Source organism: Carassius carassius, chromosome 17 (genome assembly GCF_963082965.1).
Source record: "Carassius carassius chromosome 17, fCarCar2.1, whole genome shotgun sequence".
NCBI classification, from domain to species: domain Eukaryota; kingdom Metazoa; phylum Chordata; class Actinopteri; order Cypriniformes; family Cyprinidae; genus Carassius; species Carassius carassius.
In genome coordinates, this window is record NC_081771.1 from 4894091 (window position 1) to 4920422 (window position 26332).

Genomic DNA, 26332 nt, shown 5'->3' on the forward strand with positions numbered 1-26332 from the left:
TCTTCTGAATCCTATATCAGACGAAAATTTTCACCAGGTTTGACGCGTGTGCAAAGTTTCATGACTTTTTGAGCATGTTTAAGCCCTCAAAAATGCGATTCATTCGGGAGAATAATAATAATAATAATAATAATAATAATAATAATAATAATAATAAACAAAGCAGATACAAGAGGGTCCTCGCACCTCGGTGCTCGGGCCCTAAAAATATGTATGAGAAAAAAGAAAAGATACAAAAAGAAAGATTTACCTGTCCAGCAGAAATAAAGCCATCAAGGAGTCACTTTTCAGCCCCTTGAGTTCCCTCAATTCTCGCCATCGCTGGAAAGCCACGCCGATATTAACTCGCGTTTTATTTCTTTGTTTATCCAAAGACTTTTTGTTCATTGCCTTTTCTTGTACTGTTACTGTCTTCCTTTTTTTGCCTGAGCAGAACTTCACTTGCGTTAGCATCCCATTGACTTTGCATTCATTTTGGCATCACTTTGACAGCGAATAACTTTACATCTGAGGCGTTTAAAGACTCCATTTGTCAATTATTTATTTCTAAAGATACCCGACAATGTATAAAGGGCTCCATTACCTTCAATGTTACATTATGGCCCCGTAGAAACCATAGACATCATATATATGATGTCTATGGTAGAAACAGTTTTTGTAAAAATAGGCTAACGATTGCGTCATAACCACTCGACTCTCTGTCGCACAGTAGAGAAATTTCCGTACAGACAGGAGGAGAAGCTCGCAGGCAATCGGGGAGACATCAAGAGAGAAGCCCATTTTAAAATACTATACAAAATAATTAATCAGAATACTCCTGCTCACTCGCGCCAAAGCCCAAGCTCGCCGTCTCTGCAAGATTAACGATGGCAGTTTGCACGCACAGCTACTAGAAGATTTACATCTGTCAGACAGGTTGCTGACGTCATCAAGCTTAGTTTGAGTCTGCGCGTCAGAAACGGAAGTGCTAAAAATAGCTAAAAATGGGCTTCACTTGTCTCAATTGAGTTCCAATGGGGTCGCTGTGTCCATTTCTTTTACTGTCTATGGTCAGACCATAGACTGTAAAAAAATATGGACGTAATGTCCATGACGTCACCCATAGACTCCTCAATAGCGGTTTTGAAGCGTAAAGTGTGCAGAGTGTGCCGTCGCCATCTTGGCAGCGCGTCACCGCGCGACTCTCCCGGATAATCGATAATGGGCAAAAAGGCGGGAGCTGATTGCTGAAGCCACGCCCACCTAGCGCGACGGCATTGTCAGAAGCGGCAATCCACCTGTCACTCAAGTGGCCACGCCCTTAACTATGCAGAATTTTAAGTCTTAATTTAATTTAAACGGATGAGTTTTAAAAAAAATTCACCCCCCTCACAGGTGTCATGAAAGGCAAAATTAGCAATATAGACCAAAATCATTTTTTGAACCAGGCTGTAAACATGTTTTTTTCTGCTGTAAAGTTGGGCATTTTAACATGGGGAGTCTATGGGATTGACTCCCTTTTGCAGCCAGCATCAAGCGGCCAGTCGATAAATTGCAGTTTTAGTCACTTCCTTATTGTCCTCACGAGAGAGAGCGCGAGGTTGCCGCTCGGGTCAGACCCATCTCGGCTTGCTGCTGCTGGCGTGGCGTTGCTGTCGAGACTGCTGTGACGTAAAGAGTTCTGCGGTTCTGCGGTTCTGCAGCTGGGGATTGTTGGGGAGCAGCAGCTCATTCTCATTTAAAGGGGACATACACTTAAACAGAGCGTTTTGGCTCATACCCTAAAAGTGGCAATTTCAACAAGCTACAAAAAAAAATTATCTGTGGGGTGTTTTGAGGTAGTACTTCGCATATACACTCTGGCGACATCAGGGAACAATTTTAAATATTATATCAATGCATTCTATGGCACCTTTAACTTGAAAAAATGACGTTAACAGCTGCTATACATGTGATCAGACATGGCAGAACAAAGTCCAGCCAAAAAACTAAGGAAACAGGTCAAGGGCTTTCTGTGCGACGTGAGCCCCGTAAAAGACAATCATTTTGATGCCGTTCTTCAACATGAAGGTGGAAATAGTAAAGTTGTGGTCTTCAGACCGGAAGATCACATGCACTTCCACAACGCTGAAAAAACACGGTGAGTCTTGCTTCTCTCACAAACATAAAGACATCTTATTTTTCTAAAGTTTTTAAATGGTTTATTAAGATTAATTCTATACTACACAATACAGCAGCATCATTCAAACAGCTATCCTGTTAATCTCTGTTTCTAAACTATCAAATCTTTTGTGCAGGAGCTTAGTTACACTAGATGACGTGGTTTTACCGTCGTCAGTGGATTCCAGCAGAAGCATGGACATCTTCTACACTCACAGCTCGAAAATGTCCTGCGTCCGTGACCTCGGAGAAGCATTTAACAGCAGCTTTTCTGCTGGATCACAAGCTGTGCAATTGTCTGAACTCCTTAAACTGCATACAAAACCAAAGAGGGTAGGTAGTTTATAATAAATACTATCACAAAATGCTATCTTGCATTTTGCAAATGAAACAAATTCCTGGACGATGAAACCTAAAACTATAGGATATAATTTCCTATTTTTTTTATTTATCACAAACAAACAATAAGTTAATAGTTTCCTGCATGTTAGATTACTTTTGTTACTCATGTTTTCCATTTATTAATATAATAAATTCTGAACCACTTTACTGATTATTTAAAGACACAATTATAAAAGATTGTAAAAAATGTTTTTAAAAAATCATTTAATTTTCTTTAATTTAATTTTTCTTTTTATAATATCCGGATATTTGTAACAATCCCACAAAAACAAACAACAAAAAATAAACAAACAAACAAAAAACTTGCGTAAAATAAGATATTAAATTTAATCAGGAAAAAAAAATGGAGGGGTGTATTCAAGTAATTTTTGTTGTCATTTTAATGTTTTTTTTTTTTTTTTTTATAACCAAGCCAAGTGTCAGGTCACTGAGCCCCCTGCATCTGTATGTTTTCTGTATATTGCACAGGTGAACATCAATGCAAAGATTATCCAGGAGCTGCGCAGGGGAATCGGTGTTGTATGGGATGGACAGAGTCTTCCAAAAACTGAATATACTGTAGCAGATACCACAGGCTCCATGAGTCTAATGGTCTGGCGTGAGCACAGCATGACTGTGGGTGAATGGTACAGCATCACAGGCGTCTCTGTGAGAGAGATCAGGGGAAAGACATCCCTATCAACTACCATAGACACACAGATCGTCAGCATCCCATCTCAAGGTACAGCAGCTGCTGTTCAAGTGACATCCCCATCAACTACCATAGACACACAGATCGTCAGCATCCCATCTCAAGGTACAGCAGCTGCTGTTCAAGTGCCGACAGAAACTATCAGATGTGACATCCTTGGTGCAAACATTAAAAATGTCTTAATTTGTCCTCGTAAACACCAAATGAAGAGTGTGACACTGTCAAGCCCAACTCTATATTGTATCTCATGCAACACACATTACAAAAGCACTGCCATCGGGATGAACTTTAGTGGTCACCTGGATCTTAAACCAGGAACAGGAAATGTTATGAAGGCTAAGATTGAAGACGAGGTCATAAGGTCGGCGCTCACAGTCAATCCCACTGCATCACCAAAGGACATTATTAAGAGCTTCATTGCTCTGCCGCCCATGCAGATTACAATTCACAAGAACGTCATTGTAAAGATGGAAGATGTTCCTCAGAAGACTGATATCAAGTCTGAAGATGAGCTTCCTGTTAAAGCTGAACCTGTGGAAGAATCCGAGTTTCATTCACCCCCAGATTATGGCTTTCTATTCAGTTCACAAGTCAGAAAAAGAAAATTTACTGACTGACTCTAATCATAGAAAATCAGAACTTCCCATTACTGTATTATTCATGACTTCAGATAAAATCAGTATAAAGACTAAAGTCTAACAAAGACTACCAGGATGTCTAAATACTTCAAATAAGTCAATACAAATGTAATCACACACACCTGTCTATAATTGTCATTAAAATGTCAATGCAAAATGATATATACAGTATATACACACACGTCTATTAAATTCTACTAAAAGTAAATATATAATATAATGTTCATTTTCTATTTTGTTTTTAGATGAAACCTTAAGATTAATGTTTACTGGGGAAAATGAATGGATTACATATTTCCAAATAATCTCTAATTAATGATTACACAGGTTAGCTACTATTATTAATACATGCCATAGAAACGGTTTTAATGTTAATTTGAAAGTTTAATTGGTGGTGAGAAATTGATTGTGATGTTATTGCCCTTTGCATTGAAATGTTGATGATGTCACAATCTTTAGATTTTCTGAGTATTTGCAGACATATAGCAGAGAAAATAAATTTGAACAAATGCCTTTTTTTTTTGACTATTTACTTGTTTTTTGTCATTCAAATTTCCATTTTCTTCATTTGCCACACTTACAAAATTGGCATCAACATTGAATATCGCCAGCACACATTTAGAGTCAAAAACATCACTAACATCGGTATCGTGTCATCATTTATCAATCAAATGATTGCATTTTAAACACTTTCTGATTGAAAAAGAAAAGATGTTGAAGACCCCAGTACAGTATTTGCTGACATACTTCAAGCCTCTTGCTGTTTCTGCAACATTCCCTATGGCAAACTGAAAGATATTCACATGTACATTACAAAACACTGAGACATTGTTGCACTTTTCATTAAATTCATTACTAGGTGTATAAGCTTTACTGAGGGAGGTTATCTGAGGTGGTCCGTACAGGACGGGGTAAAGCAAGGGGTGTGTGTGTGTCTAATGGATACAACCTTTGTGAAAGAACATGTACAAGACGTGACTGATATTTAATAGTTTTGAAGATCAAGAACAGTTGGAAATCATCTTAGACAAGTCTTCTCCTCTTGCAGTCTCTCTCCATCTGGTCTTCAGAGGCAGTTTTGGCTGTGGCGGCACCCAAAGGGGACACAGAGTTGAGCAAAGCGTCCTCAGATGCCTGGCCAAACAGAGCCAAGAGCATAGCCACACCGAAACCAGTGGCTCGCTCCCCCTGTGCACAATCCACACTGATCAATTATAAAAGGTTCTTGGATTAATAAGCATAATTTCAGTTCATTTTAGTCTATACTCACAGCGTGGACTGGTGAAGCGATGTCCACATGTACCCAAATGCCTGGCCAATCAAAACCCAGATGAGAGCCAATGAAGAGGCCAGCACAAGAGCTCTGCGCATTCTCACGGTCCTGCAGTCAAACAAAATATGCACCAATGTTAACTTAAATCAAATTAGTATTCAAATTAATTGGATGTGTCTTAAGTTGTGAAGAACTGAAAATTCCAATTCACACAGCAATAAAATAAAAGTTACAATTAAATAAGTAAAATAAAATATTCAACATAAGAAAAAAAAAGTGTAAAGTAAAACATTTATAAAAAGTAAGATAAAACAAAAAAATTTAAAAGTAAAAGAAAGGATAAAATAAAACGAATACTAAATAAAATTAAAGGGTAAAATAAAAGAAAAAGTAAAATAAAGTAAATGTATTTTTTTAATAAAACAAAAAGTTAAAAAAAAAAGAATAAACAAAAAACTAAAAAGTAAAAAAATTAAATTAAAAAGTAAAAAAGATAAAAACTAAAAAGACATAAAAGAAGCAAAACAAAAAACAAGATAAAAGATAAAAAGTCCCTTATGTCCTAATGGTAAACAATTATTATGAACTATATGGTGCACCATTCCGGTAACTTCCATCACTATAGTGAACATTTGTGAAAAAAAACAAAAACAACGGGCACTCTCTTTATCCCCTTTCACTTCACACCCATCTCTTTCCCGTTTCCTCACCGCCACAGAGTTCTTCATGTCAGCCACAGCGGAGGTGAATTCACTGAAGTGAAGCTCAGGGCAGTAGACCAGAGGATGTGCCAGGTCTCCACTGCTGCGGCCCGCTCTCACACAAGCTGCTTCCCACTGCTCACTGTTGGTCATCACCGCAGCGTGATACTTCCCCGTGGAGATTCCCTGCAGCAGGAAACAGAAAACACAAGACATGGGATGTTGGAGTAGTATGGGACATCATTTTATTGACTGGGAACTGGATTTAAAAACAATTATATTATTAAGAGTAAAAAAAAAAAAAAAAAAAACCTTTTCTATTTGAAAACATCATTTATTCTTGTGATGACAAAGTTGAATTTTCAGCATCATTACTCCAGGCTTCAGTGTCACGTGATCCTTCAGAAATCATTCTAATATGCTGATTTGCTGCTCAAGAAACATCCCTTATTATTATCAATGATGAAACAACAGAGCTGTTTAAAAGTTGTGTGAAAACCTGTAAGAATTCGTTTGTAAGGATTCTTTGAATAGAAAGTTCAAAAGAACTTTATTTGTAAAATAAATATTTTATGTTATTATAAATGTCTTCAGTCTCACTTTTGATTCATTTGATCCATACTTGCTGAATAACTATATATATATTTTTTTACAAAGCAAATTTTGGTCAGCACTTCTGACTAAAATGCATGAAACCCCCCCTCCCAAAGGGATTGAGTGGCCACTTAGGATATAAATATAACTAGGTTTTGCGAAAATCCAAAGTGCAACAGCCATATAGCAGTTAAAAACAGCGATACGGGTTTGCCGATTAACAGAGAACTGGTTTGGTTCTGGAATTCTGCCAATTCCTCCTGATATCATGTGACACTGATTTCTCTTTTTATGCTTGGCTTGAAATGAAATCTGGCCCAGAAATCCTGCCTCGAAAATATCAGTATACAATATCTTGTTCTCAGTCAAAATCTGTAAAGACTTGTACACAAAGAAGATGGAATGACTGCACTGAAACTGAATCTAGAATTATCACCTTTTTACTAAGAAGAGAAGCAATCAAGTCCACTAATGTGTCAACATCAACGCACCTGAGCACCGGTCAGTGTGGCCATGTCCAGTATGATGTCTGCAGAGAGATCTTTGTTCGCATATACAACACCATCAGAGAGCACCAGCCTCCCTTCAGCATCCGTGTTGTTTATCTCCACTGTTCTGAAGAACCACAGAAACACACCTCAGTTACATGCAAACTGCATCGCTGGTTAGGACACATGGAAGATGTTTTCACTGGGACGCCAAAACTTACTTTCCAGAGTAGAGAGTGTGTATATCATCTGGTCGAGTGGCTGTAGGTCCCACTGAGTTCTCAGCCAGGCAGAAAACTGCATGAAGATTGTCCTTAAAGCCCTGAGACATGCAACAGAAGTCAATGTCAAACTTCCAACATTCATTAAAATAAAAAAATAAAAATATGATTTCTGAAGGATAATGTGACACTGAACACAAGAGTAATGATGTTGAGAATGGAATAAGTTTTGATCAAAGGAATAAGTTATATATATATATATATATATATAAAATAGAAAATACATATTTTAAATTGTAAACTAAATTTTTTATCAAATAAATGCAGCATTGGTTATCACTAAAAGATATTTCATTAAAAAGCAAAATCTGAACCCAAACTTTTGAGCACTAGTGTATACAAGTCTTCAATGAACACATTTGGTATACTAACATCACACACACACTTAGATGTGAAATGAGACAACCTCTCATAAATAAAATATTAAATGGTGACTGCAGACACATTAATACCAAGTGTAAAGTGCAAGCCATCTTGGCTGCCCACTAGTGATCAGACCACCTGAGACCGGGGTTAGGACCTTTAATGTAGATAAGTTTAGCAGTCAGTGATCTGTTATATCAAAATAATCAGTACCTGTCTAACAGCAGCTTTAAAAGCTCCTAAAATGGCTGCGGCTCCTCCACAGTCTCTCTTCATTCCTGGCATTGTGGTCTATAAAGGGGAGAAAAATAAATTGTACAAATAAGCTGTCAAATGTGGTGTTTAAAGGTGAAGGGTGTCATTTATGTGCCTCTAGCAGCAGCAAACAACATTGCATAATAATTAATTTAATATTAATACCAGAAAAAAAAACTTAACTTTGAAGAAAAAAACAAAAAAACACTATTATTGAACATTCTGTCCATCTTTTAATGCACTAGGCAGAGAGTAAGGCGCAGTATTTACTTTGCCCTTGATGCTGAGACCGCCGGTGTCATACACAATGCCTTTGCCCACCCAGGCGATGGTCTGTGTGGCTCCTGAGGGAGTGTGGCTGAGCACAGCCAATGCAGGAGGATGCTGGGCAGCTTTACCAACTCCATAGATACCTAAAGAGAAAGTGATTTTGCACACATGAACATATGCACAGAGATAACAGTCATCTGGTGTCATGCAAAACAAAACGCATTCATTTCAAGCTTAAAATAGCATGCATGATTTTTCTTTACATGCCAGTAAAACTTCATCTGAAAGAAGAAGCACCAAGCAGTTCTGAAATCATCTTGTGATGACAATGCAAGTCCATCTTTTTCATAATGGATCAGAGAATGTTGCAATCTGCTGACGTTTTAAAAGAAGAAACTTCGGATTACCTCCAAAGCCCTTTTGTTTCAGTTCCTCTCCTCGAATTATAGTTGGAGTGATGCCTAATTCATTCCCCACTGCCTTGATTTCCTGCAGAAGATTACATAATGTATTATGAGCGGAAAAGCAATTTCAGCATTCATTTCTCACAGCAGTTTTGTTAGAGTTAACTAAAACTATTAAAATGTTTGTTAATTGAAATAACTTTAAAATAAAATAAATAAAATATAAATACTAGATTAAAACCAACACTTAAAAAGAAAAAAAGAAAACACTTTTTCATTTTCCACTGACAGATTTTTTTTCTTCTTGTTCCAAGCATAAAAATTTAAAAATTTGTTAAATTTTTACTGTATTTGTACTTAAAAACACTGAAAAATATATAATTTTTTTGAAATGCATTGGTTTTCTTATTTCTCTGACAGACACTTCTACATTTCAGTGCAGGATTTGCGATTTCCTACTGCCCATCTGAAGCAAGGTGTCCCCCAGGGATCCGTTCTTGGCCAACTACTATTCATTATTTACATACTACCCCTGCATCAAAACCTGTACCAACACGGCTTTAATTACCATTTATATGCTAATGACCCTGAAAACAGGCCCACTCTATCGAATCAAGTTGACAAAATCTCTGTTTGTGTTCATAAAAGATTGGTTATTTTTTGTTTTTTAAACTAAACATTCCTAATGACTTTTCTTGTGAAGTAGATGGTACTCTTATTATATCACCATCTACTGTTAAAAATCTAGGTGTTATTTTCGATTTATCTCTCTCCTTTCAGGCTCATATTAACATTTTTTTTTTCAATTACGTCGCACTGCCCAGCTCCATTTCATTAGTGTCTTCTTTTCTGAAAATTATAATATGCACTCAAGACACTGCCCTTTTTATTCTACTTTAACTTCATTAGTATTCCTATTAGGTATTTCTTTTATAGTTTTGCACTGTATTATTGAGTGGGGAATGTGTGTAACACAATTTCATTTAATGTGGAGGATAAAAATGACAAATAAAAGGAATCTCAATCTGACTCTTAAAACCTGCAGTGCAAACTAAAATAAAATAAATTCAAGTACTAAAATTACTAAAACTGAAATAAACATTTCTGTTAAGCTTAACTGTGTTCAAAAAATATAATAAAAGTGACAAAAGCACATAGAAAAAAAGCTGAATAAAACTTACAATAAAATGAAAACTGAAATCAAAATCTAAATAAATACATATATAATAATACTGTTTCACAGAAACTGCGTGTAGAAATGCTTGCCTCCAGGAAGTCATCAGTATTCATTTCACTGCATGGAGTGTCCACAATTCGAGCAGCCAGACGAACTCCATCCGCTGCACTGGCAAGACACTGGAAACAACCACTTGCACATTTAAATGGATGTAATATAAATGCATAATCATAAATTATTTAGTAACCAACTTGATCTGAGCAACAGGAAGGTAACTCTGAACACTTTAATGCTTTACCTCTAGTGTGGAGACCTCAAGTGGGCCGTTGTCCTGACCCACAGTCACAAATTCCACAGTGACGTGCTTCTTCTCTGTCCTGCGAGAAGATGCTGAACGGCGGGTGAAGAGCGGGAAAGCTCGGGCAATGGCACACGCTGATGCAAACACATCAGAGCGCTCACACACCATCTGGAAAACCAAACAAACCCACCATTTTAGCTGATGTCAAATTTGAAGGAATGTTTCAAGTTGAGCTTCATCAAATCAATTAAAGTGTTGTGGCTGTATTTTAATGTTCACCATTTCATTCCATTGTAAATAGCATTCCTATAAACATTTTTTTTTTTTACTGAGCCATGAAATTAATTTCTGTAATCAGACTGTGGTATCAGACTTAGACAGATCTGTAACTCATGAAATTACACAAAAACATTTGTATACACACATATATATATATACACACACACACACACACACACTTTAAATTGTTCTTAAATGATAAATAATTTGTATATACATTTGGATAAATAACATGATTTAAATATAAGTCTCTCACCAAGGCTGGATTAATTTGATAAAAAGGAAAAAATGCAGAAAAACAGTTATATTGTGAAATATTATTACAATTTTAAATAAATGTTTTCTATTCAAATATCTTTTAAAAAGCCATTTATTAATTTGATGGCAATGCTGAATTTTCAGCAGCCTATCCTGTTCCTTCAGAACTCATTTAAATACATAATTACATATGAAATACAGTTACACTCAAAAATCAGTCTTTTACTAAAAAAAAAAAAAGAAAAGTGTAAAAAAGATAAACAAATTGCGGGATACGGTTAAAATAAAACTGATATTTATATGAGAGTGAAGGAGATCCAAAGATTGTATGTGTCATATGGAAATTATGAGCGACAGAAAAGGGAAATGAAGATTAACTACTGAGACCAATGCAGTCTGAAACTGCTGAAATATTTTTGTGGTCAATTTGCATAAAATAAGAGTTTTAAGCATATTAATAATGAAGTGTGAAATGAGACTGACCACAATGCATCGGTTGTTGCCGGCGGGCAGGCAGGTTCGGACGAGGCGGGTGAGGAAGTGTGCAGATGATGGGCTGTTGTGACGACTGACTCGTGAAGGAAGGGCCCCCACGGCTGCAAAACTCAAATACAGCGGACAGCTATCTGTAGGGTTGGGATTCAGAGAGGCCAATGCTGCCTGCCATATCTGAAAGCAAAAACAGACACAGCACACATAAACGAAAATATACAGCGAAAAACTATAGTGCCATGCTCTATTGTTTACCAGTGTACCTGAAACCTAAAATACATTATTAGGTAAAATAACATGCTGATCATAAATGCATGCAATAACAGCTAAGTCTATTAGGAAATCTGATGCTAAATGTTTACTTGACTAAGTGTTTCCTTTAACAAAAACAACATGATGTGGCTGACTTAAGAAAAACTCATACAAATAAGGGCTGTGGCTGTAACGTTGTTAACTGAACAGAGTTATATAGTTCTCCAAAATATGTAAATTAATATTACCACAGCACATAGTAAACATAAAAAAGGTAACCTATGTCCAAAATGCCATAATGTTGTTATGATACCTAAAAGAATAACATTTTACTTTTTGTTAGAGGAAAGAAATGATGACTGTGAAAAGTGTCGTTTTATTGAAATTTGTAACGGTTCGTCTAGAATAACAATAATTTATATCGTTAACTTATTTTGTTAACTTGAGGTTTCCGTAAGTAAGTGCAGATTAGCGGTCTGTTACACACCAGTCAGAAGAGGCAGGTTGCTCTTTAACTTTAGCCAGTAAGCTAACCTCAATATGTGTTTACAAGCTCAGTTACTTTTTATTTAACATTACTTACCTCTTTGGTGACCACCGGCTGCAGTTTTCCTTTCACCTGGGTCCAGTTGATCTGTTGCAGGTTAGCGAGCTGGCCGACGATGAGGACCGGCCGGTTCTGCGGTTCTGAGTCCGCGGCAGACGCCTTGAACTCCAGCAGAACGTTCGCCATCTTCCGCCAGAACGAGTCTCTTTAGAGGGAAGATGCACTTTGGCCTTCCGCTTCTCCTGCCCATCTCGCGAGCCCTTGTGCTGACGCGCGGTGTATTTATTTAAATCTAGATAGTTTAGTTCAGGTTTTCGAACGAGGAATGGCTTATAAAACGGCAGAAAGTATTATTAATAACATTACTTGAAGTATCTTGGAGTAGCAGTGGTGTTTGAATATGGTAATAATTCAGTATCAAAGCATCACATCACGTTTTATCACATAGTAAGTGGCATTAACACCTTTTTAATTATGACCAAATACAGTTTAACCCTTGAAACCATAGTCCGAAAAAAAAAATCACATTTTTTATTGAAGGTTTAGACGAATTTTTTTTCTTTGTATCATGTTTGATTTATACCAGACATTTATGGCTCATATAGTATGATGTGAGAGGCCTGAACTAAGCAAAAATATGCAACTGTGTGCAGCTGATGTTATTTACATGGCCAAAATGTAAAATGAAAATACAATAGCTTGTAATGTAAATCAGTAAGAGTTGATTACACAGGCATGTTTTAGATGGTGTACAACAGGATTTTCAGTAAAGTTTTGATCATGCGGGTAATTTAGAGGCTTTAGAAATACATATATACAGTCAGCTTTATAGGGTTAAGCAGAAAATAGTGAGATTTAGTTAAGAGTTATTGTTTCAGTTGAGCTTAAAGTCCTGACACAGTACTACATTAATTTTTATAACTAATATATATATAATGTTTTAATTTCATTAAAAACCTGTTCAGCGTTTACAGAAGGTTCAGATAGCATACAATAGTACCATAATGGCTGAAAAATATTATATTCACACTGGGTTTCAAGCCAAAACCAGCGAGTAAATCACTTGAAATGGATTTAAGCCTTGAATGTGCAGTTATACTTTTTTCAAACCTTCTAAAATTACATAAGAATAAACAGTCTCTGTATTTATAAAATAACACAGTCAACTTCATGATTTAACCCCATCATACAGTAGTGATACAATTAACCTTCACAAAAGCCAACAGGAATTGATTTTTGAAAGGACAGAAAAAAAGTAAATCATTACAATATACAATGAAAAAAAAAAAGACTCTGGTCTACCAATAGAACTCCATTAACTCTGTACACATATTTGCATCTTAAATAAATAATTTCATCTTGTGCAGGGAACAGTAGTTTTACAGTCAGCAGACCCAACTGAACTTCAGTCCGAGACTGAAGGTCAAGGTTCAGTTTAAGTTCAAAGGTCAGACTGAACGATACGGTAGTGACAACACCAGCCAATGAAACATGGACAGGGAAAGCTTTAAAAACATCCAAGTTCAGCACACAAATGTTCACAATTTAAGGCAAGAAACAGTGAAACAAAAATCTTGATGAATCACTCCTGCTTTTCACTGAATAAGTCACTGACTGAAATGATACTGATGTAATGACAACACTGCCATTAAAACGTCGACAAACACATGATGGTGCATAAAACACCTTTGCTGACGTGGGCAGAGGAACTAATGTCATAATCCCAATGATATACATTTTACGAGAAAAAAAAAAAAAACCTGAACATGGTAAATGCTTTGAGTACATGTTACTCATTCATCAATTTCTTCCATGGTTGACTGGAATATCAGTGCATCTCTCTCTCTCACATACACACACACAGTGGAACATTTTCAGATTAAATTACAGGAAAACATGAGTTTATGATGTCATCTTGGGTTTGCATCAAGCAAACACATTCTAACTTGCAAGCAAGGTCTGATTCAAAAGCACTGAAGATGCTCACAACTGATGTTGATTAACCCAAGAAAGTGGGTGAATCTATGAAAACACATTTAGGTGATATTGAACCCAATATTCAAAATATATGCATCATGAAATTATTATTATTATTTTTTACAACCATTGAGCCCCCCCAAGTCTCAGTGATTTTAATGTATTCTAATTTACCTTCCATTATTATCAATCGTGGTTCCCATTAGATCCCACTGTTATACAGTAAACAAATACTGTAATACTGCAACTGTGCTTTTTGATTTAAAATAATGTAATTCTGCATAACAGTAATGAGATTTGAGAGGGAAATGTCCAAAAAATAAAAATACAGGTTGAGGCAAAATATTAACAAGGCTTTTAGGTCACCTTCAGCCAAATTTTGGGATGAAATATGATCTGGAAATTCTTTTTACATTATTTTTTGTAATTCTTTTCTCTATTTAGTTCACCCAAGCTGATATGATCATCTTCCGAGGATAACATCTTTAATCCTTCTGTTTACTCTTCAAATGAGATGACAAGTGCAGTTGAGATGAGCATGGTGCCATACTGCATCCACGCTCCTGATTACTGTGTGGGAAAAATTAAGACAAATGGGCCTTTTAAAGAAACCCAAGTACTAAAACTGCCTCTTCACTACAGAATTAAACATGAACATCTCCAGACACTGCGCTCGGGGACCAGAAGGGGGCGTCCTTATTTGTTTTGTAGCATGTTTGTTGTGTAGCATTTTAAAAAGCAAACACCCTTCCAAATTTTCGACACACTCAAACAATGGTGTTGAAAGTTAGCATGCATACCCACTCAAGCACACATCAATTTCTCTCATACATACAGGTAGATCCCTCCTAGAGGCCATGGAATGATTCACCTAAACTTTGTCCCGAACAGAACAAGTATTAGAACAACAACTATGACAAAGAGAATTAAAATGACCAGCATCTTGCGGTTTTTCTTCTGGTACTGTTCAGCCTAAGAAAGGAAAGAGAAAAGTTGAGTGTGCTTTCCATCTCTATTATGTGATATTATTTTTAAAGTATCATGTGGATATTGTATATACATTTATATTACACCATAAATGACTGACAAAGTAAATGTAATCAGTTTCTCTTCATCAGGCTTGATAAGAGCCTCACCTTCTGCAGCTGCTGCAGCCCCTCATCTGTTTTGACACAAGCTTGCTCCACATTGAAGTCAATTCTGTCGAGGACTGTGCCCTGCATTCAATTTACATTGACATTAACAATGCATATTTTAAAAACATAATTTGCATATTTATGCAACTGCCTCAAAGCATAATATTCATTTTGTGTAGGAACCTAATTTATTTATAATCCTTATTTTATTATTCATTTTGAATTTTTAATTCCTATATAATTTATAATAAATCAGTTTAAATAAATAAAATTACACATGAAGAATCTAAAATAGTACAGGTTTTAGGACGTGTGTGTGTGTGTGTGTGTGTATGTGTGTATATATATATATATATATATATATATATATATATATATATATACACACATACACACACACATATACATACACACAGTTGCAATCAAAAATATTCAACCCCTTTGACCTGCAAGACATATTGCTGCGGAGAACAACATTTTATGAAAACAGTTCAACAAAGGCATCAGTAAAGTATTAGAGAAAGTTTGTTAATACACTTTTGAGTGATTCTGAGAATGGAACATTGATGAATTATGATTAAATTCTAATTGGCTCTAAACATTCATGTTCAAAATTATTCAACCCCCTTTGTGCAGATTTTTTATTCTTTAAAATCACCAATAAACGCTGTCTGTAAGTGTTTAGAAGCTTCGGTCACCTCTCTACTACAGTCTTGGCCCATTCCTCACCTGAAAAAGTTTCCAGATCACTGATAATCTTTGGTTTTCACATTGCCACTGCTTTCTTCAAATTCAACCAGATATTCACAATGAGAATTAAGCCTGGAGACTGAACAGGTCACTCAAGCACATTCTGTGACTGATCCCTGAACCAAGCAGTAGTAGATTTGGATGTGTACTTTGGGATGACTGTCCTGCAGGAAAGTCCATTGATCATCAGCTTCAGTCTTTGCACCAAAGGCATCACAATTCTTGTCAAAATGGCCTGATACTTCAATGAATCCATTATGTCCTTCATACAGTCATGATTTCCACTTCCTTCTACAGTAAAGAAACCCCATAACAGGACTGATCCACATCCAAATTTGACGATGGAGATGTTGGTGTCCATGGTGTTCTTCTGCTTATGAGCTTTGCCTGTTTTGCAGCAGACATACCGCTGATCCAAATTAATTTTATCAAGTAAAAATTGGCCTTTTGTTCTTCTTGATCAAGAGTGGTATTCTGCACGATGTCTCAACGTGAAGGCCATACTTGTTTAGTGTTCTTCTTACACACTGCATTTTATAATATTGTGCTTTTTCTTCAACACCCTCAAAGGTTTTCTGGTAAAACACACTTTAAGCTAAGGAATAAGGCTGAGAGCTGTGTCTCTAGGAGCTTTCAATGTCTTGGATATCTTCATATAGCCTTTGCCTTTCTAAAGTAATACAATATTTATTCTCTTAAGCTTTTGTGAGATCTCTGTTGACATTTTTGCTACTCAACTTCAACACATGCATAGGCTAACTGTATGTGTAACAGCTTCGAGCTAATTCTGTTTTTAATAGAGTTTCTAAAGGCTTAATTGTGTTTTGAGACTGCTTTATTCCCCACCATGCAAATAAATGATTTAAAAACAGCAATGTTGAATAGAGGTTGAATAATTATGACATAGCAGTATTATTAAAAATCTTATAACTCAAAAAAAGTACATTATATATTGACAATATATCTTTTAATATGCCAGTGAACTGTTATAGATGCAATTTTTATTTTATCCTACATCTTCAGAAAAGCTTGTATTTGTAAAGTACTGCAGTCTCTGAGGGGTTGAGTAATTTTGATTGCAACTGTATATTTCCCATTAAGAAGCACACTGACCTGTTCAACAACCATTCCAGCAAGATCTCTAAATATCTCATTAAGGTCAGAGATGGACTGAACAATTTGTCGAATTTCTCTCTCTCGCTCTTCTACCAGCACAGTGTTTTCCTGAACCAGCACTAGTTGATCCTCTGTAAACCCCTGAAAGAGTGAGAGAGTCAGTTGTCAACCATGTACTGAAAATAAAATGCTATTACCGTATTGACCCGAATACAAGACAATGTTTTTTTTTCCTGGAAATGCATCTGAAAAAACAGTCGTTTTATATTTAGGGTCTATACTATACTAAACGATTGTGCCATGAAATACATAATGTAATGTGCTGTAAAGATTGCGAGTGAAAAAAAGAAAAAGAAATGCTTACAGCGGCATGAGTTGTGACTGTCATGTTAGCGTGATGGGAACAAACTTCCTCTGTAAGTGATTTTAAAACGTAAGACAGTACCCAGATTTAAAGACTACACTAAGATTTTACTTCTACTGTGAAAATTTGTTTAGTAGTCTTCTATGAGATGGATACACTAAATGTTATAGCCCTATAATTCAGATGGGCTACCTGTTATATTTATGGATATATATCTAAACGTGTACATTTTTAAATGTGATTGTTGGTACATTTGACAAGTATTTACCATACTTTCAAAACAGAAATTAAAACAGGAAAAATATGCAATATGAAAATAATTTAAGAAAATATATATCTGGAAAAAGGGGGGTCGTATTATAATCGGTACATAACAAAAGTTGCAATGAAATGTCGATTATTTTTTATATTTACTAAAAACTAAATAATCAAAATTAATCAACATGAAAATAAATTCTAACTTGATAAAAACAAATCTCTGTAAAATTGCGCTAATTAGCAACTTCTTGATTCTGTAATCCTATTATAGTATTTTTCACAAATAAAAATTAGTTAAAAATAGTTTTAAAAAGTAAGTAAACACTAACCAACAGTGGACCCAGTAAGTATGCTAGCACTGGAAAATATATTTTCTTGAATAAAGACCAGGAATATGAATATGACAGCAGCAAACTGGATATAACACAGCATAGTTATTCGCTGTCAAAATAAGAGCCAAGCCAAAATTTATCAGTCAATGCCACTAATTTAAAAATGCCAAATATCGGCCAATATATCGGTCGACCACTGCACACCAATATCTAAATATTTGCTGAAAACAAATATATATTAATTTTATATTTTTGTCCATATTTAAATAAATGTATACAGCGTTCACTCTTAAAGGAACACTCCACTATTTTTGAAAATAGGCAAATTTTTCAACTCAATTTCAATTTTCAATTTGTTTTTGAATCCTTTCAGCCGACCTCCAGGTCTGGTGATAGCACTTTTAGCTTAGCTTAGCATAGATCATTGAATCGGATTAGACCGTTAGCATCTCGCTCAAAAAATGACCAATGAGCTTCGATATTTTTCCCATTTAAAACTTGAATCTGCTGTACTTACACTGTGTACTAAGACTATACTCTTATTCCGGCGTAATAATCAAGGAACTTTGCTGCCGTACCATGGATGGAGCAGGTGCAGTGATATTACGAAATATCACTACACCCATGGTACGGCAAACTCTTTGATCATTTTTGAGCTGGATGCTAACAGTCTAATCATATTAAATGATCTATGCTAAGCTACAGCTAAAAGCAGGGGCGGACTGGGACCAAAAAGTGGCCCTGGACTTTCTGGCCCTCAGCAGCCCATCACATCATAACGCATCCGCCCCTGTTTTGATGTATTAATTTAATATTTAAGTATACAGTTTGGGGATTTTAAACAATAGGGCAACTGATCCTCCGTTGAAAAAAAATAAATAAATAAATGCGTGCAGCAGCTATGCATTTAGCGACTTCTAATGAGCGATACATGCTCATCACGACACAAAACATCTCCAAGAACTCACACTTTGCATTCAGTTAACAGATCCATACGAATCATGCATGAAATAGAAGTTTATAAACTCAAACGATAGCTTTATGTGCTTTACAGATGAACTTGAAGTCTTTATTCATTCAAGATCTTCAACAATAGATCATCTTTGACTCGGCAATACAAGTAAATGATCCGATTCGTGAACACATTATTCTTTTGAGTCAATCTTTTAAAATAATCATCTATTTTGTTGAAACCAGTGTGGAAACCAATGGTTCACAAACTGGATAGATCTGAGGTGCAGGGCTCATAAAATCGCTAGCCCGACATCCTGGGGCTATTGTGTTTTCCAGTCGGGCTCCAAAATATATCACCGCCCTGCCCAACGGGCTAGCTTGAATAGTGATGTAAAATTCCTAACTTGATTTGCGTTGTTCACTCACTTGAAGGGGTGAAACAGATCGTAGTTAATTGTTTGCACTGGTTTCTAAATCTTGCTGATTCAAGCGTTTTTAACAATTTTGTTTAAATTTGCACTCGTTCAAAGCACGCACTGAGAACAGCATTTTAGACTATGCGCGTACACAGAATTAATTCATCTTTTGCGTATCGTAACTTCTGAATGAACACATACACACAAATCATCTCAAAATAATTGTCTGTGCAAGTAATCTCGTAAACACAGGCGGTTATGTTTTAAGTGAACGTATACAGTGGCCTGCTGCTCAGAGAAATTCGCTGTGTCATCGGTCTCTCTCTCTCTCTGTAAATTAGACGACGTGAAAGGGGGCGCGTTTCAAGATACGCAATGGGCTAGATCAAACTAAACAGGGAGGGAGGGCAAAACACTCATGCAAACAAAACACACTCCTTGTCGGCCGCAGCCTCGCGATCAACTCACTCATCCATTTGCATAGAAAAGAGATGTAATATTATGATTTCCGTCATTAAAAATAAATTAATAATAATAATAAAAAAAAAAGATATATATATATATATATATATATATTATTATTATTTTTTATTTGTGTACCGGGTGGGCCGGCCCACATTTGCCAGCGGCCCAGCGGGAAGTGCTACAGATGGCCAGTCCGCCCCTGGCTAAAAGTGCTACCGCCATACCTGGAAATCGGCTGAATGAATGCAAAAATGGTAAAACTCAACTGTTTATCTCTAGGGGAGTTGGAAAATGAGTATTCCTTTAAGGTCTGGAATTTTGATTTTACATGCTTCAAGGGTCATTAAGCATCAAAATGTGACAAATTAATTGTAAATGTGCTCCCAACAATGTCAGTAACTTAAAGCAACAGCGATTGGTTGAAACCAATCTTATTTCACAGGGGTATATTTTTTGCAATAGCTAAAAAACATTGTATGGGTCAAAATGATCGATTTTTGTTTTATGCCAAAAATCATTAGGATTTTAAGTAAAGATCATGTTCTATTAAGATAATCTGTAAATTTCCTACTGTAAATATATCAAAACTTAATTTTTGTTTAGTAATATGCATTGTTAAGAATTAATTTAGACAACTTTAAAGGCGATTTTCTCAGTATTTTGATTTTTTTTGCCCCCTCAGATTCCAGATTTTCAGATTTAAAATCTCAATTTCGAAAAATTTACACTTAAGGCTGGTTTTGTGGTCACATACAGTTACCAATATGGAGACATGTATGTAGTGTATATATATATATATATATATATATATAAACTAAAAACATGAGTATTTGTAAAACAGTCTCACTCTGTCATATAGCGCAATATCTTCATCTTCCTCCACAAGAGGACCAGAGTCAAAAAAGTGCTTGGATCTTTCTTCACGGTTTTTCATACCTATAAACAAAAGATGTATCAAAAATGTGTCAAAAATACACCGCATGAGGTACAAGCTAATGTTCTTATGTTGATTTACAAAAATCTTGTGTTTGCATACACTTACGTTTCAGGTAGCTTGACTGTGTGTGTCTGAAGTTGAGGGACAGTTCTTGAAGGCTCTGGGCCAGTGAGGAGACCACATTGGTCAACAGCCTGTTTTCTTGCTCTGTACAATGACGGCTCTGAGTCTGGAGCCCCGTCACAGCCCGCTGGCACCTGTGAAACATCTACACACACATATGCAGGCTCACTACAACTGCTGAAAATTGTTCCGTTTTATGATGTGTGCTGTAGATTAATTGCTGTAGTTTTTCTGTCTGTCCACTTCCACCTCTTTAGTTAAAACAGATGGGACTGTAATAAAACAGGATTTCTGCGTGTGTTATTATACCTGTGTTATTTCCTGTGTAGTGATCTCGATGGCGTGCTCCTCTTCACTGCTGTCATCCAGCGTGGGCCGGTTCATGTGTTTGTCATGCAGACTGGCCAGTTCCTTCATCTTCTGACGAATACGTGTGATTTCATATTGAATCTGTGGGAACAAGGACATCACTGTTCACTCTGTTGACTATGGATAGAAGTCTTATTTGAGCAAAGACTATATAGCCAATGTCAAATATCTATATCTAGGTTCAAAACAAATACTGTGGATAAACATTAAACATTAAATAGTTTAAGACCACTTTTTATGCAAGCAATAATTAATATTCACCAACATTTAAAGTTGGTAAGAATTTTTCATGTTTTGGGAAAAAGTATTTTATGTTCAGTAAGTCTGCACTTACAATAAAAAAAAATACAAATATTGTGAAAAAAAAATGACAATTTTAAATAACTGATAAGGGAGCAAGGACTGGGATTGGGAACCGCTGCTTCAGAAATTATACTAATATACTGATTTGCTTCTCAAGAAACATGTTCCTACACATTTTTTCAGGATTCTTTGATAAAAAACAAAAACAAACAAACATTTGTTTGAAGCAGAAATCTTTTGTAATATAATAAATGTCTTGTTCACTTCCTTAAATGTCACTTTTGAATAACTTTTTTAATATTGTAAATATGTTACTGTTATTTTTTTTTAACACAGTAAGGGGCGAGTCTAAATGATTCCTCTGGTAATTCATAGCATGCCACAGATGCTGCCAGTAGAGCTTAACCTGTTTTGCAACTGGAACATGCCTTTAAATGTCACAGATCACTTAAAACAAAGATCTAATAATTACCTCATCCACGCCCTCCACCCATTTAGGCGGGAGTCTCTTCGTGACACCGATAGTAGCCTCTGGATCCAAACTGATGCCTGACACCAGGGCCATACGGTCATCAGCCAACTAGCAGACAGAGAAAGAATTGAGTGCAAATATCACATTTTTATTGATAAAATATGTGAAACTAATTCAAATATAGTAAATGTATCTTTAGGAGAGATTATTTTTGGTAGCTGAAAGAATTATTGGACAAAATATTTAATGAAAAATGAGCAATCAGTGTAAAAAACAACAGTGTTCAAACTTTGCACAAACTGATCTTTTACTAAGCCCCGCTTTAAAAATGGCACGGACCAACCCTACATTATCCTTCTATTGTTCCATAATTTTATCAGACAAGCTCTATTTTAAAGGAGCTATGTGGAGGTTTTTACTTAAAAAAAATCTTTAAGATAGAGTTTTCATTTATACATGTATGAGCCAACCATGATGTAAAAAAAAAGAATGGCACCTCGACTGTCCACCACGGTTGCCTCTATCAGCCTGTAGGCTCAATTGTGTGTGGAGAAGTCGGGCCTGAATTGGCGTGAAAATTCACAAAATGTGATGTCATGCGCGTTCTCGTCTACTTGGGCTTACAACCGTACGGCACGCCAGCCATTATAGTAAGCAGCGGCAATAGTGTTTTCAAATGGACTCTGCGAATGGAATGAAGCGACCAGCCTCCAGCGCAATTCAGACACCCACGGACACTCCTCAATACTCGTAAGTATTAAAAAAAAAAAAAGAAAAAAAAAAAAAGAGCGTGCACACTGAGAATGAGCATGAGACTGGCTGCAGTTCCTCTAACGGCCACTGGTGTCAGTAACGGTTAGAAATTTCAGAACCTACGCAATGCTCCTTTAATGCAAGTCTATGGAAGGTTTGAAATTGTTTTGAAAGCAATTGTACAGAAAAAAAAATCAATAAAATGCTGTTGGGTCACTTAAAACTGTAAATCAGGAAGAAAGGATACACACTGTCAAATCAGGAAAAAGTCCATGCTGTGACTATAAATACGTTTTGCAATCATTCCTAAATAAACAGACATAACTGTTTTTATTGGTTGTAAATTAACATTAATTAATTCCAGAGAGACATTCTTTAAAGCACATGTGAGCTAGCAACAGTAACCAAGGGGGCGTGGCTTAGTAAAGGGATGCTAAAACATCAAGGTTACCTCATCAAACTCCTAATATGATAAGAAGAGCCCAGCGATGTGCCATCCAATTAGAGGAGATATAGAAGAGAAGGGGAGGAACACGAGGAGTGAGAGCAGAAGAGCCCAAGACAAAAAGCAGAGATCAGCATCAAAAAGACTGACAGCAGGACATGGACAGAACTGGACAAATCAGGAACAAAAACCAATAAATGCAAAGTGTTCTCAACTGAAGATTAATTCATATATATGTTAATTAAGAAAACTGAAATACATATATACAAAATATACATGTGCATATGTTTTTTTGGCATTATGTTGCAAGGTACCTAAGATTTGTCCATTCCAGCCCAGTAACTCCAACATCTTAATCCTAATGCATGACTGTGCTACTGATTCATAAATTCACTAAATAAGATATTTGGTTTGGAAAAACAAAGCACTTTGCGATGTTACTGAATTTATAAAATGCAATAAAAGATTAAGCTAGAAGATGAATCCTATTTTTAACCCAAAGCAGCACACTGGCATGATTACTTTAGATCTGAGCAATGCACAGCAGAAGATCCTGTCAGGATTTTGCAAGGCAGAGCAAGAAGTGCTTAGCTAGACCACAAGTACATACAGGGAAAAACAGAAACATGCAAGCAGATGGTAAAGAATGGAGCCACTACACCAGACAAAACACAAGCAGGCATGATATATGATTGATATAGGATCAGAATGACATCCGTGCTAGTAACCACCAGCATCAAAGAGAACAAAAAATGTGATGCATAGCTTATCTGTAGGAAAGATCTATGGAAGATTGGGAGACAAAACATACTGTCTTCGTCTGGAGTCTCATTTTAAAATGTCAAAACATAACTAGAGCAAAACTATGTAGAGAATCAAAGAGTCTCACACAAATATTTTTGAAATGTTGCGATAAAGCACCACACTAAATTATTATGTTTCTAAATGCATAAAAATAAGGTATTACAACAGCTTAGAGGCATTTAACGAAAAGTGATATATAAAAGGCATAAATTATGATTTTAAAATACCATTATATTTTGTAACTTCCATAAACCTTGTTAACCAAGCCAAAATATCCTTAATTTATAAATATTTAATTTAATTTAAAATATTTTGGCATAATCAAATTTCAGGAAAAAAGCTAACCTATACTACTGTTCAAGGTCTGGGGTAAAATAAAATTTCTGAAAAATAAATGAATAATTTTATTAAGCAAGGATACATTTAACAGATCAAATGCGACAGTAAAGTTTTACAAAATATTTCTATTTCAAATAAATGTTGTTCTTTTGAACTCTGCATTCATCAAAGAATCCTGCAAAATCAGACACTCAGGTAATATTAAGACATGTTTCTTGAGCAGCAAATCAGCACATGAAAAATGTTTAAAAGAAGAAAAAAATAATAATAAATAGTATCTGGAGGATCAGACGACATTGAAGTAAAAAAGCAGTTATTTGATTTTAAATCAAAATAGTTTTCCACAATATTCCTTTTTTACTGTATTTTTTCCAATTCAAATAAACGCTGCCTTGGTGAACATTAGAAAAAAATAATAATAATAATGAAAAAAAAAAAACTTGAACAGTAGTGTATACTGATTTTGACATTATCGTTTCATTTTGTTTTCTAAAGACCTAAAGTTATTTATCCTAGATGAATCACTACTTATCCTCTGTGTTATATTATTCTGATATTCAAATTTGAAATAAACCACAAATAAAAAAATATGTAAATGTTTCTCTTCAAGTTCATTCATCGAACAGCTATTATTTCCATAGCTAATATTATTATAGCTTATATTTTCATGACTTATTTTGGCCACATTGACAATAAAAAAGCCAATGAACTTCTTTTATAGTATAATATGCCTCCTTAACTTAACAGTACAAATGGATCTTCATGAATGAAAATATACAGCTGCCTTCATATTTCCGAAAGGGGCCCGTCATATTTTAGGGTCAAAACGTCCCGCACTGATAAATCAATGATCTAAACGTTGGCCAAACTAGCACGAACATCAACCTTCTATCGCAGTAATTTAATTGCCATTCCGTGTTAAGTAAATCCAAATGAGACTGTATGAGAAGAGTTTGATGAACAGCTAGCCGGTTTGTACAGACCTGCAAACTCCTCACACGGAAAACAAAACAGTAAGGTTAGAGGTTTGTTGGACAACTGACTGGGCCGACTGACATCAACAAACACCACTAGCTAGGGCTGTCGTCTAGCTAGTGTAGAATCACACACACGCGAAAACAATCAATTCAGACAATGAACATTAGACTCACCGCAGCATTGCTACGTGTATTCAGAGTACGACGGGGGTCGTATGTACTCACTTGCTCAGCCAAAATCTGCCGGTTTTGGATTGCATTGTTCCGCATTAATAAGAAGGCATCGGTCAGTCGCCGAGTTGCCATGGCTACGCAATACAAGGCGACAGTAAAATGAAATAACCGCGAGCTGCCTCGATATCAGTTACTCAGCTCGTCGTCAAGGCAGCTGGATGCTAAACTAGCGAGCTATAGCCTGCGAAACAGCAGGCTCGCCCAGCGACTCAGCGCCTCCGCTTTCGAGAGGTGTCGGTTCTCTTTTAGACCAAGACAGTCCTGAGTCAGTCTCCTGTAGAGTACTGCAACATTAAAACACCGATAACCCCAAGTTCTCAGCTCGGCTTTAGATAATGGTTCATCACATCATCGCTGTGACTTCCGTGACGTGGAATACGTAGACGTGACATCACAATGAAACTTCCGCTTTTAGCAATGAATATGCAAAATTCAGTGACGTTATTACTTTTTTAGAATTTTATTTTGAACACGATCGTTTTGTTTATTAAATTGCATATCATATAATAAATGTTGTAATATTTTAACAATTTGGTTACTGATTTGGCCTGGTTTATTGATTCACATATATCAATAATACGAAAAAAAATATTTAACAAAATAATTCTTATTTTTATACTGTATAGAAAAATATAATATAATTATTCACTATATTTAAAAATATACTTTTTATCTACTATCATTGTCTAGTTTGTATTTTGTTAGTGATCAATAATAAAAAAGCAAAATCACAGAAGATTTTTAGCTTAGACCTAAATATTTTTTTTATTTAAACCTTGTATTTATTAAATAATATATAAAGACATTTTTAAATGTATTTTGCTTTGATTATTTAGACTTTGATATATATTAATAATACAAAATGTAATATTTTATTGGATAAAAAGTTGAATTTAACTGGAGAGTAGGAGCTGTCGTTTCATTGTATCTTTTATTTCGTGAATATAATAATGGAAATAATGAAATATCTTAAATTATTAATTTTTGTACTATGAAGGTTTTT

General features: G+C 35.6%; 3 protein-coding genes across 7 annotated transcripts; 1 reads left to right on the forward strand and 2 right to left on the reverse strand.

The window, feature by feature from the left end:
- The first annotated feature begins 1632 nt into the window (after nt 1-1632).
- Nucleotides 1633-3963, forward strand: si:dkey-249d8.1 (uncharacterized). Of its 3 annotated transcripts, none has more exons than XM_059570146.1 (4): nt 1633-1817; nt 1939-2123; nt 2280-2472; nt 3010-3963. In XM_059570146.1, the coding sequence occupies exons 2-4, from the start codon at nt 2029-2031 to the stop codon at nt 3847-3849; spliced, it is 1128 nt and encodes a 375-aa protein (XP_059426129.1). In that variant the 5' UTR covers nt 1633-1817; nt 1939-2028; the 3' UTR covers nt 3850-3963. The 3 variants fall into 3 exon arrangements, with proteins under 3 accessions (XP_059426129.1, XP_059426128.1, XP_059426127.1); XM_059570145.1 differs by having other exon boundaries at nt 1939-2119; nt 2277-2472; XM_059570144.1 differs by having other exon boundaries at nt 1633-2119; nt 2277-2472.
- A 270-nt stretch (nt 3964-4233) lies between these two features.
- LOC132160820 (probable aminopeptidase NPEPL1) lies at nt 4234-12035 on the reverse strand. The gene is made up of 12 exons (XM_059570523.1): nt 11842-12035; nt 10998-11183; nt 9975-10145; nt 9766-9855; nt 8503-8584; nt 8096-8238; nt 7784-7861; nt 7148-7248; nt 6930-7053; nt 5854-6030; nt 5141-5251; nt 4234-5058 (listed from the first exon to the last, which is right to left on the reverse strand). Exons 1-12 carry the CDS (start codon nt 11989-11991, stop codon nt 4894-4896), a joined length of 1578 nt encoding a protein of 525 aa, XP_059426506.1. The 5' UTR covers nt 11992-12035; the 3' UTR covers nt 4234-4893.
- A 2186-nt stretch (nt 12036-14221) lies between these two features.
- LOC132160821 (syntaxin-16-like) lies at nt 14222-25704 on the reverse strand. 3 transcript variants are annotated; one of them, XM_059570524.1, is made up of 9 exons: nt 25270-25704; nt 22982-22993; nt 21778-21885; nt 20943-21083; nt 20616-20778; nt 20421-20509; nt 16782-16925; nt 14919-14999; nt 14222-14754 (listed from the first exon to the last, which is right to left on the reverse strand). In XM_059570524.1, the coding sequence occupies exons 1-9, from the start codon at nt 25399-25401 to the stop codon at nt 14650-14652; spliced, it is 975 nt and encodes a 324-aa protein (XP_059426507.1). In that variant the 5' UTR covers nt 25402-25704; the 3' UTR covers nt 14222-14649. The 3 variants fall into 3 exon arrangements, with proteins under 3 accessions (XP_059426507.1, XP_059426508.1, XP_059426509.1); XM_059570525.1 differs by lacking the exon at nt 22982-22993; XM_059570526.1 differs by lacking the exon at nt 22982-22993 and having other exon boundaries at nt 25321-25703.
- Nucleotides 25705-26332: the final 628 nt, after the last annotated feature.